A 15228-nucleotide genomic window follows, 5' to 3' on the forward strand; every position below is an offset into this window, starting at 1 on the left:
TTCCAGCATTCGGGTAGGTGTTGTAGAGAATATGACATATGTTTTACTCTTGCAAGAGACCAAATATGCAAACAATGGATCAAGCACATATAAAAATAGAACTCTGACCTACGACCTGTGCACTAACCAGTTCATTTATAACCTATTATAAATGAACAGGACTTGGTACCTGAATCTTTTTCTTTAGTCCACTATAGTTTTTACATTGCTCTGCTTGCCTTTGAATTACTACCAAACACAAGTGATGGTGGATGTCTGTATTGGCAAACTGCAGATCCAAGTCATCCTTTGGTATCCCTAGAATTGGTCTGAAGAACCCCTGGATTCCAAATTTTAAGGATGCTCAAGACCCCATATATAAAATGGTGCAGTACTTGCATAAAACCTACATATGTCCTCCCATATACTTGAAATAACTGCTAGATTATTTATAATACCTAATACAAATTAAATGCTATGTAAGTAGTTATGTTTATTCAGGGAATAATGACAAGAAAAAGTCTTTATGTGTTCAGTACAGATGTGACTTTTTTCTTGATACTTTCCATCTATGGTTGGTTGAATCCATGAACATGGAACCCACAAATACAGACTGATTGTACATATTCTTTGCTTATTCTCATTTGGATGTTCATTTATTTCCATACTTGGAATTCACATAATTATTATAGTTGGTTCCAACTATTAACTTAAGAGACTCCAAAGATTCAGGATGTAGTCATTTGCAATTTTACAAGGGCTTGAATTTAAATCGTCGTCTTATTTAAGAGTGGTATACTAGTTAATGACTAACCTGTATACACACACATATTGATTTTTCTATTCATATTGTGGCATATGTACTTTACTAGGGAAGCTACATTCTCTAGACTGCATTTCAGGTTGTTGTTTTTAATGTGTCAGATTTATAATATGATGAATTTTAAGAGACAATAGGGATTTCAAAAGGACCTGAGGAATGATTAACTTTGAAGAGTAAAAAGAAAATTAATCAAAATAAAAGATAAAGTCTATGAGAATAGTAAAACTGCTACCAATCTAAAAGAAATGGAGATTTGGGAAAGGAATTAGATACAATGAAAAGGGCAAGAGACAATAGGATGTTCAAGTTCAAAAAATATTGACTGCCAATTCTGTAAAAGACAGTTATAGATGCTGTGTATATACACACATATATGCATATGTACCTATACATATACATATGTATAGGTACATACACACATATACAGTGGAGAATAAAAGTCCTTACTCTTGTAGAACCCAGTTCAATACTAGCCTGGGAAACTAGCCAGACAGTAGAGTGCTTGTCTAGCATGTTCAAGAACCTGAATTGGATCCCCAGTTCTTGAGGGGTGAGGGGTGGGGAGAGTTGACTTTATCAGATCAGACAGCAATTTCAAGAACAAAATTTGAGGTAACTGAGGACTTAGCCTTTGTGAGAGAAATGAGAAAAATGTCATGTTGGTACCACAACACAGAAACCATACCAGAGCCTATTTTAATAGAATACATCCATGGAACTTCCTTCACGGAACCCAAGGAAAAAACATTAATACAAGAATTAAAATAAGTTTTGAAACTACTTGAAATCAGTCTGCCTAGAAATATTTTATCCAACATACAAATATTGGCATCACTGACCTTTAGCAGATACTTTGGAAATACATGGCAATAATGGTAACTTACACACAAAATACTATTGCTTGCATTATTTGAAGTAAGAGGACCATATTTATAGAAGGAGACAATGAGGCACAATAGAATGTTGATAATCTTCAAGATTACATAACAACCTGTGGTCATATTAAGAATTAGAACCCAGTTTTTAGGACTCTTAGATCCTGAGAGATATTCCTAACACTATTTTTTTTTCAGACTATACATCATACATGTAGCATAAAAAATTCTTATGCATATTATGAGCCTGATATCCTAAAGAATGTTAAGAAAAATAATCTAATTTTGGAATACTTTGATTAATGCCTGCAAACAAATTTTCCCAATAATTTCAAGTAGATGGTTATAGTTTTTCTACTCTGCAAAATAAATTTCTGAATGATTTATTAGAGGTGCTTCATGCTTATAATTAGAAACTGATTAAACCAACACAAAACTTCATTGATATTGTCACTAGAGCATGCATATAATTATACATACCAGAGTATGCTACATACATAGAGTATGTATATAATTTCATACACGAACAATAAAATTTATTTACTCTGCATTATCTGATTAAAATGTTAAAAATGCACTTGTAGTCGACAATTTCAGTTAAATTACAGAACCCTTAAGTCTCGTTTTTGTTTTCTAAATACAAATCAGGATGCTGGCCAAGCCTCCTTTCTTACTGGATATTTAAGGTATTTAAAAAAATTTAAATAAGACTAACATTTGTGAAGTTCTTTATGCATCATGAGGTTAATCCTTTACGTTTGTAAACACGTGTGATATTGTGCACGGTCCCGGAGCGCGCGCGCACACACACTCTCTCTTCTCTCTCGTTTTTAGATAAGGGCCAGGATAATAAGGAGCTTGCCCAAGGGCACACCTTGAAACTCCAGGAGTTAGGATCTAGTTCACATACGAAAGGCTCCAAGAATCCAAAGTAACCCCAAGCCAACTTTGCTTGTCTTCTCCTGAAAGGATATTTTAAGTTTCCTGCCCTCTTAAGAAAAGGAGCTGCCAGGGTGGGCTTAAACCCTCAGTCATTTCCTAAACCCTTCGCACTTCCCCAGCCACCGGCCCCGGCTCCCACCTTCTACCCTCCTATCTCCTCCCTTCACTGGCGCGCCTTCTTGCTGGGTTCCCTATTGCTGGCAGAACTCCACACCCCGCCGCCAAGTCACCGTGGAGACGCGCCCCGCCGTGGTCCGTCGTCGCACCGACGTGACGTAACCTGTGCGCCGCGGCCATCGCCGGGGGCGGGGCCGCTGGGCTGGCCGGCCGGGGGCGGGGCCGGGGCCAGGCCAAGCTCCGGGCCTCCGCAGCCATCGCTGCGCAACCTACGCTGTACCTTAGCTTTCCTCACTCCCCGTCCCGCTTGGGCCGAGTGGAGTTGAGTGGCCTCAACGGCCTCGCCCTGAGGGGCACGGCTGCTTCAGAGGCTCTGCCTCCTGCGCGGCGCGATGTCTGGCGCCGAGTCGACCCTCTGAGTCTGAGGCCGCGGCCGTGGCGCTAGGCGGCGGCAGGGCCGGGCCGGGTCCGCTCATGGTGCCGCCAGGACGCCATCGCGGGGCAGGAAGGCCAGGTAAGCAGGCAGGGAAAGGCCCGAAGTCACCTGGGGCCAATGCCGGAACCAAGTGCTCTCGAACTGCCCCGCCTCCGGGCCGCAGTGGCAGCGGTCTCTGGGGACGGGGAACGCCGGAGGCTGATGGGCGTCCGAGCAGGGTCTAGACTGGCAATAGGGGAAGCTGCTGGTGATCGTTGCCTCAGATTGACCACGCTCCCTGAGGAGGCGTCACCTGCTACCCACCAACTCCGAAAGAGGAGGATTCCTTTTAACAGCTGTTTCTCCACCCTCCTCGTAAATCGCTGTGGCGATCCGAAATAACTAGATGTAGTGACAGGGTAGGTGGGGGACCATGGGGTTCCTTTTCCTTTACCATGGGCGCTGAGCGGAAAGGTTCCTGCAAGACCCACAGCAAATCACTTCCTCTTAAGTAACCACATTTCGCTGGAGATCAGGGACAGAAGAAACACTTAGGTAAGGGTACGTGTCTACACACTGTCCCTGGGGTAGATTCCTCTGGAGGGAGAAGCCAGTGGGAGTTCTGTTATCTGCGAAACTCTCAGAAGCTATTTTTCAGTAGTTAACTATTCTTAAATATTTCTTTCCCACTATGTCATACACTAATCTGAGTATTAATTTGAACCGTAAAATGGATTACATGAAAGTCTAGAGAAAAGTATCGTTTGTATTTAACACATTTTTAGTATTTTTCTTTCCTTTTCTTTCAATTTGAAGGTGAGTAAAAAGGTGATGATTCTTGAGTTGTCAGTGTTTTCACAAGCAATTTGTGGTTTTTAGGTGCCCTGAGTTCTTCACCTCCTTTTAGACTGAGAGCTGCCAAGTTTTCAGGCTTTGCTTTTGAGAATCTAAGAGAGGCCATTAAAACCAGGTAAATTCTACACTTTTTGTATGCTGTATCACTTTCATACTGAACATTAGTTAACAAGTGTTAGATGTTTCTATTACGTTCCTTTTCTCATTTTTTTAATATGGTTTCTTTTGGAAGTCATTTTTTTTCTTCTTTTTTTGGAAGTCATTTCTAATTAGATGTATATTTTCAAAAAACAGATTGCAAATGGTGTGTGTATTTATCATGAACCGAATGAATTCCCAGAACAGTGGCTTTACTCAGAGAAGGCGAATGGCTCTTGGGATTGTTATTCTCCTTCTTGTTGATGTGATATGGGTTGCTTCCTCGGAACTTACTTCGGTATGTACCTTTTCTCTAGGAATGATGTTATAGTAAAAGTGTTAATGTTAAAAAAAAAAAAAAAGTATTTCTAGGCATTACTAGTTCATGCTTATTAAAACAGTATTTTAAATATCAAATTATTATGTTTTCTTTAATACTGGATTAGTGTCATTTCAAGTTATAACTGAAATCGTGTTCTTTGTTGTCTTACATAGTTTTCTAGTGTATTGTAGGGAGGGTTACATAAAAGGAGAGAATATATATATATTTTAATATATGCAGGTGATTTTGTTGTTTTTTTTTCCTTCCAAATTCAACTTCTTTCTCTATTAATATTATTTTGTAGTGACTAACTGTTCAGGATACAAAGCAATCTTTCAGCATTTAATAGAAAGTAAGACCACTTTTAGGCTGGGGTGTAACTCAGTGGTAGAGCACTTGCTTAGCATGTTTGGGGCCCTGGATTCAATTCCTACCATCACAATTGCATGTGCGTGCATGCACGCTTGCCTGTGGGCACACACACACACACACACACACATATAATTTTGGACAAATGAATAAAAGTGATCAGACTTTTCATGTACAGGTCACTTATGCACATGCCTGGGTACATTTACATTAACATATTTGCTGATACATACATTATATGAAGTAGTAGTATTCAATGATTACCTTCAGTTAAATTTTGTGTTTATTGATGGCCTGTTGTTGGTCGTAATGTATTGTGAGTTCACAGCTAGTTTTTCTTTTTACTTGTAAACATAATTCTGTCTGGTTAATAATCCCTATAAAAAAGACTGCAACTTTTTATTTTTAGAATAAACTCCATTTCAACTCACATCAAGTATAAAAGAGGAAATGAGTGTTTATAAAATGAATTTAAATGTCAAAAGGGGCACATCTTCTCACATCATAACTAAAGGTGAATAGTTGACCCTGGCATTCTATCCTGTGAATAAATAATTTTTAGCCTTTCTGGAATCAGGCTTAGGAATACAACAGGCCATTTGTTTTTCACTTTAAAACTTTTCTGTAATCTTCTTTTAGATTAACATTCTGTAATTTTACCTCAAAGAAATCTAATGTTGACAGAGAATTAAACCTAGCTATTAAGTTTTATAGTTTCAAGTAAATTATTTTATTTAGGACAAAAGAGCACCAGTTTAGCAACTTGTATCTAAACAATGTTAGAAAACCCCAACCAACTTGTTTTGGTATTAATTTCACAATGTATGCATGTATCAAAACACCATATTGTACACAGTAAATATAATTATTTTTTCATTCAACACCTCTAGCAATCAGGGAAATGAAAATGAAAACTACACTAAGATTTTAACTCACTCTAGTCAGAATGGCAATGATCAAGAATACACATAACAATAAATGTTGGTGAGGTTGAGGGGGGGGAAGTTACACTTGTACATTGTTGGTGGGACTGCAGCTAGCACAACTACTCTGGAAAGCAGCATGGAGATTCCTCAAAAAACTAGGGATGGAACCACCATATGACCCAGCTATCCTACTCCTTGCTATTTTCCCCAAAGATCTAAAATTGGCATACGATAGCCATACACCATATCAATGTTTATAGCAGCACAAGTCAAAATAGCTAAATTTTGGAATCAACCAGATGCCCGTCAGTAGATAAATGGATTAACAAATTGTGGCATATATATCAATGGAGTTCTACTTAGCCATAAAAAAGCATGAAATTATGGCATTTACCAATAAATGGATGGAAATGGAGAATATCATGTTAAGTGGAATTAGCTGAATTCAGAAACTCAAAGATCAAATGTTTTCTCTTATATGTGGAAGCTAGAGTAAAATAAAGGAGAGGGGGAGGGAAGGATAGGATAATATGAAGAACCAAATATAAATTAATAGTCAAATATAAATTAAAAGGCAAGTGAAAGAAAGCTAGTAGAGGAAGGAGAATGGGAGTGGGGAAGGAGGATTGGAAGAAAAAGGGGTGGGAAAAGGGAGGATTATGAACTGAAATAGATTTATTTCCATTTATGTATGAGTTTGTCGGGATGAATCCAACTACTATATATAACTGGAAAGCTCTAATAAAAACGAAAATATCATTACTTTTTGTCAATTATACCTCAATAAAGCCAGAACCCCCCCCCCTTTTTTTTAAAAAAAAAAAGCAAAAGATTTTATAAAGATTTTATAAAAGATTTTATAAATTTCTTATCCAAGAGCACATGCAATATATCTTAATTCTTCAACCAGATAAGCTTATCATACTTTTCAGATAAATTGTATATTTCAAAAAGAAAAACAGTCTTTTCATTATGGAAAAGTTCTAACTCGCAAAGTAGATAGAGTGGTATAAAAAATTTCTGTGTATCATTTACCTTCCGAAATTTTTCTGAGATTATCAATCCTGCTCAAAACTTTTCCTTGAGTACTTTTTTTTGTTGTTCTTTGTGGTATGCGGGATGGAACCCAGGAGTGCTAAGCTATACCCATAACTTTTTATTCATTTGAGAGAGGATCTTGCTAAGTTGCCCAGGCTGTCCTTGAATTTACAATCCTCCTGCCTCAGCCTCCCAATTCACTGGGATTACAGGAATGTCCCAGCATGCCTGGCTGCTTAGAGTATTTTAAAATGAATTTCAGCTGTATAACTTTTTTTCTGTTTCCCTCAAAAATAAAAGCAACTTTTATTTTTTAAAAAACATAATCATTTGGGGCTGGGTTTGTGGCTCATCGATAGAGTGTTTGCCTACCACATGCGAGGCCCTGGGTTCGATCCTCAGCACCACATATAAATAAATAAATAAATAAATAAAGGAATTGTGTCCAACTACAACTAAAAAATAAATTAAAAAACCCTACAATCACTATACCATTAACATATCTAACAAAATTAACAATAATTCCTAAGAATCACCAGATATCTAGTTTATATTCAATTTATTTTCAGCTGTGACAAGGATTTTTTTTTTAGGTGTTTAGAATCTAAACAAAGACCACATGTTGCTTTTGTTCTATCATTTAAGTCACTTATTTCTCAAGTGTATCTCCTCTTTTTAATTTCTTATGCCATTGGTTTGTTGGAGAAGCTGGATCAATTGTCCTATAAAATATACATCTTGATTTTGTTGGTTGCCTCCTTGTGGAGGTAATTACATTTTTTCTTGTTTCCCTTTTATGACACTAAGATGGTAGTTTGTTGTAAGGTCTTGATTTAGGTTGAGTTTTCAGGAAAGAACTGGATACTTCTTAAAACATCACAAACAAAGGCCCATAAATACTGAGTTAGGCACATAATGACTGTAGGTCTCATATTGGGTTATTTAGATTTATGTGCTATAAAATTCTTCATTAAAATTTAGGTGATGATTGAATAAACATATGACTATTGCCCTGATAAGAGTATTTCATTGGGTTGCAAAATAATGATCTTTCTAAGGACCATTTCTTCTGTATTTATTAGTTGGAATTCTTTAAGTAGAATTTTTCCAAAACTACTAATTATCCTTAAGCATGGTTTATACACAAAGATTGGGTAAATCTTGATTTTTTTCTGCCTTTGTTTATTTTAGAGTAGAATTACCTTAATGACTTCTGGTAGTAACAATTGAGAATTTTTTGGCATCATTACAAGCTCATGGATTTTTATGTATTTTATATATTTGACATGTATTTCAAAGTATTTTAGTTAAACGTCTTTTAAAGCTAAACTGTCCTATTGACAAGCGGGAACCCTTTTGGGTTGGCTCTGAGATTCTTTTACTATGACCCAGGAATGGTCCTATTTGCTTTTATTATTATTATTATTATTTATTTATTTTTTATTCTAATTTGTATATATGATAGCAGAATAAATTACGATTCATATTATACACACAGAGCACCGTTTTTCATATCTCTGGTTGTACTCAAATTAGAGTCACACCATTTGTGTCTTCGTACATGTACTTAGGGTAATAACGTCCATCTCATTCCACCGTTTTTTATACCCCCATGTCTCCACCCTTCCCCTTTTTCTCCTTTTGCTCTATCTAGAGCTCGTCTAATCCTCCTATGCTGTCCACCAATCCCATTATCAATCATCATCAGAGAAAACATATGGCATTTGGTTTTTTGGGATGGCTAACTTCACTTAGGATTATATTCTCCAACTACATCCACTTACCTGCAATGCCATGATTTTATTCTCTTAATGCTGAATAGTATTCCATTGTGTATGTATACCACATTTTCTTTATCCATTCATCAACTGAAGGGAAGCAGGGTTGGTTCTACAGTTTAGCTATTGTGAATTGTGCTGCCATAAACATTGATGTGGCTGTGTCCCTGTAGTATGCTGTTTTTAAGTCCTTTGGGTATAGACTGAAGAGTGGGATAGCTGGGTCAAACAGAGGTTCCATTACCGATTTTCCAAGGAATCTCCATACTGCTGCACCAATTTGCAGTCCCACCAGCAATGTATGAGTGTGCCTTTCCCCCCACATCCTCACCAACACTTAACCTGTTTGCTTTTTGACACAAGATGCTTCAGATTCATTTCCTGCCTCATACCTGAATTTGGTCATTGCCTATAGGAACCATGTTTCTTTAGTGCAAAATGGCCTAGAGTTTCTTATTCCTCCTGGTTTGTCATCTTTTTCTATGCCTTTTCAGTGCATGTAACTAGGATTATTTTTCCCCTAGAAGACAAAATGGTAAGTTCATACTGATACTTCTAATTCAAAGGAAGATTATAGGTTTTTGTAGGCACTAAACTTCATATACTTTTCTTCATATACTCTTCTTTGTTGATGATTTCATGTTGTTTCCTCTGGGCTGACTCTTCTTCAGTCCTTCACGCACAGCTCAGGAAGAGTCTCTCAAAAAACTTCTATAACCTTCCTGTTCTTTCTCTTTTTGGTGCTTTCATGGCATCCTGAACTTCTGTCATTGTACTTTGCACATTATACTGCATTTTCTTTGTATATACGTTTTAGCCTGCGACCCGCGCCAGCTTCATGAATGAAGGTTTGAGATGTGAGAAACCGCTAGGGAGTTTTGAATTAAAGAGACAAAACTCTAATTACCTTTAAACCAGCTCTAGGATGGCTCCTCCTAGCTCCAGCCTCCAGCCACCTATTGTGGTAGCGAGGCTAGCGAGAGAGAGAGAACACGCCAGGGAGTGGACTTTCATTGGGGAACAAAAAATTCTGGGGAAAATCCCATCCAATGAAGATTAAGGGGGGCAGGGACGATGATTGGGTCTTCAGGGTAGTGGCCAGACACGCCTCTGCAAGGACAAGCCCTCGGACCTGAGAAAGGTGGGGAAAACTCTTACACGGCTGTGCCTAAGTGCCTCTCACCCAGCCAGGGAAGTAACCCAAATCACATGGGAGGATGGCCTCCCACAATGTGTCTTCTCTATTAGATTGTAAACTCTTAAAGGGCAAGAAAGCTTTTTAAAATTTTCTTTAGCCCCTAGCATAGGTCCTTTGCCTAATAGGTTGTTAGTGGATGTTGAAAAAGCTTTTTTTGAATGCTGTTGCTACTTTGTTTAGTAATGTTATCCCTTATAGGTAAAGCAAATGCAATATTCAGAAATGAATATAAAATATTTTTATAATTCCTTTTGGCTTTTCCCATCCAAGTGAACTTCTAAAGTTCTTAGTTTTTATCATTTTCTTATCTGGGTTTATCTAAAGAGATAAAAATCATATAATGGTTTTATTTTATTGTGATGAGTAGTAGAGTTTAAGGTCATCTCATAGTTGTCTGTGTAACTTTTTCTTCTGCAGTATGTTTTTACTCAGTACAACAAACCATTCTTCAGCACCTTTGCAAAAACATCTATGTTCGTTTTGTACCTTTTGGGCTTTATTATTTGGAAGCCATGGAGGCAACAGTGCACAAGAGGATTTCGAGGAAAGCATGCTGCATTTGTAAGTTTTAAATTTTATTTGTTGGAGAAGGGTGTATTTTTTCTTTAAAGTCATTCATATTTTAAGTTTGGTAAGTGGGTAATGGTAGAATAGAAGAAAAACCTAATTTGGTCAAACATAAAATTTAATGTACAAAAATTTGAATGTGTATTACTTATTTTGGAAAACCAATACATATGCTTATAGAAGTGCATATACAATGTATTATATTCTACCTCTTTTCCATTTTATTTTTTATAAAAATGGAATTGTACAGTTTTTGGCCTATTTTGTAACTTACTGTTTCCATTTAATAGTATATGATGAAAAATTGTGTGATTTAGTATTACTAGAACATTTTTGTTAAGTATTTATAATTGTAACAGTTATAAATGTTTATTGTTGAAGATAAAATTATAGTAACAAGAATAAGAACAGTCTGTTTATAATTCCACTATCCCAAGATCGCTGTAAATATTTGATTTTATCTATAGTTATATACTTACGTGTATTATATTAAAAATTCTGTATAAAAGAAATTGACTTAGTTTTTATCATTTTCTTATCTGGTTGTATTTTATTTATGAGTCATGAAGCTTTCCAGGCAATTAAGTAAAATTTATTACTTTTCCCCTTTTATTTCATTCTCAACATATTTTTCCCACTTTTGCTTTTATATAGTAAGTGGGAATATCCTATACAAATCTATAATTATTGGAATAAATTTCTGAGAGTATAATGCTGGATAAGAGTAATGCCATTTTTAAAGCTCTTGATTCTTATTGTTAAATTACCATCTGCAATGTTTGCACCAATTCATATTTTCCTTAGCAATGTATGATATTTAACCCTTACTAAAATCCGAGCAATCTGATATGTTGATAATAATGTATTGTTTAATCTGCATGTTTTGGGTTACCTTTTCACATATTTGTTGGATAGTAGAATTCTTTTGTTTGTTTGGTTTCTATGTCTTGGCCATGTTTCTGTTTTCACTCCATTTAAAAAAAAAATTGATTAAGAGCTTGGTCTCTTATGTTTGAATTGTGTTTTGTCATGTTCTAGTTAGTAGTGTGATCTTGGGCAAGTTATTTAACCTTTTGGGACTTTCAGAGATACTGAAAGGGTATCTGTTGAGGGGGTGAAATGAAATTAACACTGTGTTTTAGTTTGTTTTTTCATTGCTGTGACCAAAAGAGCTGACAAGAACAATTAGTAGAGGAAAAGTTTATTTGTAGGTTCATGGTTTCAGAGGTCTCAGTTGATAGAAGGCTGGCTCCATTCTTTGGGGCTCAAGGTGTGGCAGAACATCATGGCAGAAGAGTATGGTGGAGGAAAGTGGCTCAGGACATTGCACCAAGAAGGAGAAAGAAAGACCAAACTCAGCTCATCAAATATATACCCCAAAGCCATGCCCCCAGTGATTCACTTCCTTCAGCCACACCTTACTTGCCTTAGTTACCAAATGCCACATTAGAACAGTGATTTTCAAAGTGTGTTCCAGTCCCTGAGATGCATTCAGTGAATCCATAAGGTCAAACGTATTCTCTAACAATACTGTGATATTACTATCTGCTTAAAACTGACCCACTCATCCTTTCCCTTCTTGAAATAGTATAATAGTTTTGTGAAAAAGGCATAAACTTTAACATTAGACAACTAATTTGGGTTTTTAAATTTTTTTCCTTTCCCTTTTTTTATTGATGATATTGAAAATTGAAACCAGATCTCAGCACATGCTAGGCAAGTGCTGTATCACTGAACCATGTCCCTAACCCTCTAACTTGGGTTTTAATCCTTGCCCTGCTACTTAGATGAAATCTCTTAACCTCTATTTTATCATAAAGAGAAAACGATAATACCTCCCCTGCAGGGTTGAATACTTGGCATTTGCTGCTGTTAATATTAATAATAGTTATATTCTTATAGGTTTATTTTGAATTTTTGGTTCAATTTGTTTGAGCTGTGAGTTTAATTGAATTTTATGTCTTGTTATCTGTATGTAGTTTGCGGATGCTGAAGGTTACTTTGCTGCTTGCACAACAGATACTACTATGAATAGTTCTTTGGTAAGTGTGGCTTTTCTCATTTAGTGTGGCAGGAAGATTCAAACAGCTCTGATAGCACCACAGCTATATTAGGAGACATAGCTCAATACTGAGTGCCCTCCATAAGAGTTGTAATTTGGTACTTTCTTTCCAGGGAGACATAGGGCCTACAGATAAGCTACCTCTAAAGAGAGAGGGGAAAGGGATATTAGTTAAAGAGTGAAAATAATAAAGGACGATCCTTTGTTTCTTACAAACTTTTCAACTTCGTGTTCACTGTTATCATCATTTGGGAACATATTTTTTTTTTGCTTGACATTGAGACTATATAAGCAAATTGTTTATTCATTTATTCCACAATTTTTTTTAAAGTACCTGATAGGTGTGACGCACATGTTCTAGGTTCTGAAAATATGGCTTATGTTAACTATTTATAATATAATCGAAGAGAATATGTAAAAGTCCATTCTTTTCAGACCGTCTCTAAAGCATCTCTTTTAAATGCCTTTTTGACAGTACTCCTTTTCAAATGTGAGAAAAATTTTTAAGTCACTCTAAAATGTAATACCTATTTGTGAAGCACTCACTGTTTTGGTGACCTAATTGACAGTACAATCTTTTTGTTTTTTGATACCATTGGTGCATGCTGAGTAGGTTATTAGCTACTATTAAGAGTTTATGAAGTTTGGAGAAAATGCCATTTCTTTTCTCTGGGATCTTAAGCATTGACTGGATAGTTTAATATTATTTACTTTTTCAGTACAAAAGGTGGAGTTGAGATGGCAGCCTTGTTTTTTTAACTACTCTTACATCTTGCTATTATCTCTAAGATAAGTATGTCAAATTGCTTTAGGCCAAATGTTACAAATGAAAAGTTCAATATAACAAAAAGATTATGTCTATTTCCACACCATATTGTCTCTTCATTTACTGAATATGCTTTATTATAAGATTTCTATACCAAGAGTTAAAAGAAAAATTAAAGAAAATTTTAAAATCTACTAATGTTTAAGAAACAGCCTAGTGGGGCGTTGTGTTTTAAATATAGACCATCTGAAGAACATTTGCCAAAACAATTGAGGCATTTAGAATCACCTAAAAATATGGACATTTAGAATCACCTAAAACAATCAGGCAAATATAAATACATATGGTATATTTGATTATCTGTTCATTGTCTACCTTCCCCTTTAGAATATATGATCATTGAGGAAGAGACTTTGTCTTTTCTCATCCTTATCTCCAGGGCTTAGAACAGTGTCTCACAAGTAGAAGCACAGTATGACGGTATTTTTTTTTTATTCTTGGGAGACAAGGTATTGTTTATGTTGCCCAGGCTATTCCCAAACTCATGGGCTTAAGCCATCCTCCTGCATCAGCCTCCTATGTTATGGGGACTACAAGTCTATGTCATTGCGCCTGGCATTCAATATGTATTTTTTAAAAGAGTGAATGCAGAGACAGAAGATAATCTGTTAGTTGAGACAGAGGTTTCCTTTTATTTCATTTATGACATTTTATGACATTTAGTTGTCTTACTGTGCCAAAGTTTACATTTCTAAACTTTAAAACTGATTCTTTCCTGTCATTGTACCTGTGTGGATTGGTTTTAAATTTTTAACTTGCATTTTGGCAAAGTCATGCCATATAAACATACTGATTGAAGCCATGTTTTGGATGGTATCTGTGTCTGTTGTACCACCCATTTGTATTTAGCCAATATATTAGCTTTTATTTATGTTTATATTTGTTTCTGTTTATTTTACTTCCCAGAGTGAACCTTTATATGTTCCTGTGAAATTTCATGATCTTCCAAGTGAAAAACCTGAGAGCACAAATATTGATCCTGAAAAGAGTGAGTAAAACTTAGAATTTTATGACTGAGAATGGATGAAAATTTTGCTTCATTAAAGCCATCCCAGAACTTAGTGATTTTGTGGATTGACTAGGCCTGTAGTCTTCTGAAAGTTTGATTGGATCATGAATCTGATACAGGATAGATTTTATATTAATTCAATTGGAAATAATTTCCAAATACCATAAATCTCTATGATTTCATCAAAGTATATAATAAAACACGAATAATTTTCTTTCCAACATGCCCCGAAAGACCCTACTAGTAAATTATAGTAGTTTTTGCCGGTTCTGTGAACTTACTAAATAAAAAATATCAGTTTTAATGAAATATACAATATTTATCCATAAATTCCTTTGCAAAGAATTAATCTATATAGAGAGAAATATTCTGCATACTTGTCTAGGAAAGTAATTCTTATAAGTTGAATATTCCTGAGAAAATTCAAATAAAGTTTCACTATAAATGCTAAAATAGTAATCATACTAAAATCCTGAACCAGGTGATTGTGTATGTATACAAATGCAGAAACTATTTTTTATATTTGATAATGACTCTATTGAAATATAATTTATGTATCAAAATTCATGCATTTAAAGTATACGGTTAAGGGATTTTTAGCATGTTCACGTCACTAATAGAACAAACAACAACAGTCAATTTTAGAATTTTTTTTTATCACCTGTAAAGAGAGTTTGTACCTTTTAGCCATAAACCCTAACATCTATCTCCTCAGCCATAGCCAACCACAATTTTACTTTCTGTCTCTGGATTTGTCTATTCTAGACATTTTATATAAATGGAATCATATAATATGTGGCTTTTTGTGGCTGGTTTCTTTCACTTGGCATAATATTCTTGTTCATGTTTTCATTTGTAACCTGTTAGTGCTTCATTTTTAATGGTGGAATAATATTCCACCTATATGTATATACTATAGTTTGTGTATCCATTCTTTAGTTGATGGACATTGGATTCTTTCAACCTTTTGGCTATAATGAACTGTGAGT

The 15228-nt window shown here is 35.7% G+C and overlaps 1 protein-coding gene across 2 annotated transcripts in view; it reads left to right on the forward strand.

The window, feature by feature from the left end:
• The first annotated feature begins 2951 nt into the window (after positions 1-2951).
• Positions 2952-15228, forward strand: part of Slc35f5 (solute carrier family 35 member F5) — a 35185-nt gene continuing 22908 nt past the window's right edge. For both annotated transcript variants that reach the window (XM_046445538.2, XM_046444706.2), the window contains exons 1-6: positions 2952-3250; positions 4031-4121; positions 4301-4442; positions 10193-10336; positions 12322-12384; positions 14137-14218. In XM_046445538.2, coding sequence (XP_046301494.1) covers positions 3211-3250; positions 4031-4121; positions 4301-4442; positions 10193-10336; positions 12322-12384; positions 14137-14218 — 562 coding nt within the window. In that variant the 5' untranslated portion in view covers positions 2952-3210. The remainder of the gene's footprint in view (positions 3251-4030; positions 4122-4300; positions 4443-10192; positions 10337-12321; positions 12385-14136; positions 14219-15228) is intronic.

The sequence above is a fragment of the Marmota monax genome, unplaced genomic scaffold, assembly GCF_021218885.2.
Source record: "Marmota monax isolate L192 unplaced genomic scaffold, Marmota_monax_Labrador192_F-V1.1 WCK01_AAM20220418_F8-fsc00154, whole genome shotgun sequence".
NCBI lineage: Eukaryota > Metazoa > Chordata > Mammalia > Rodentia > Sciuridae > Marmota > Marmota monax.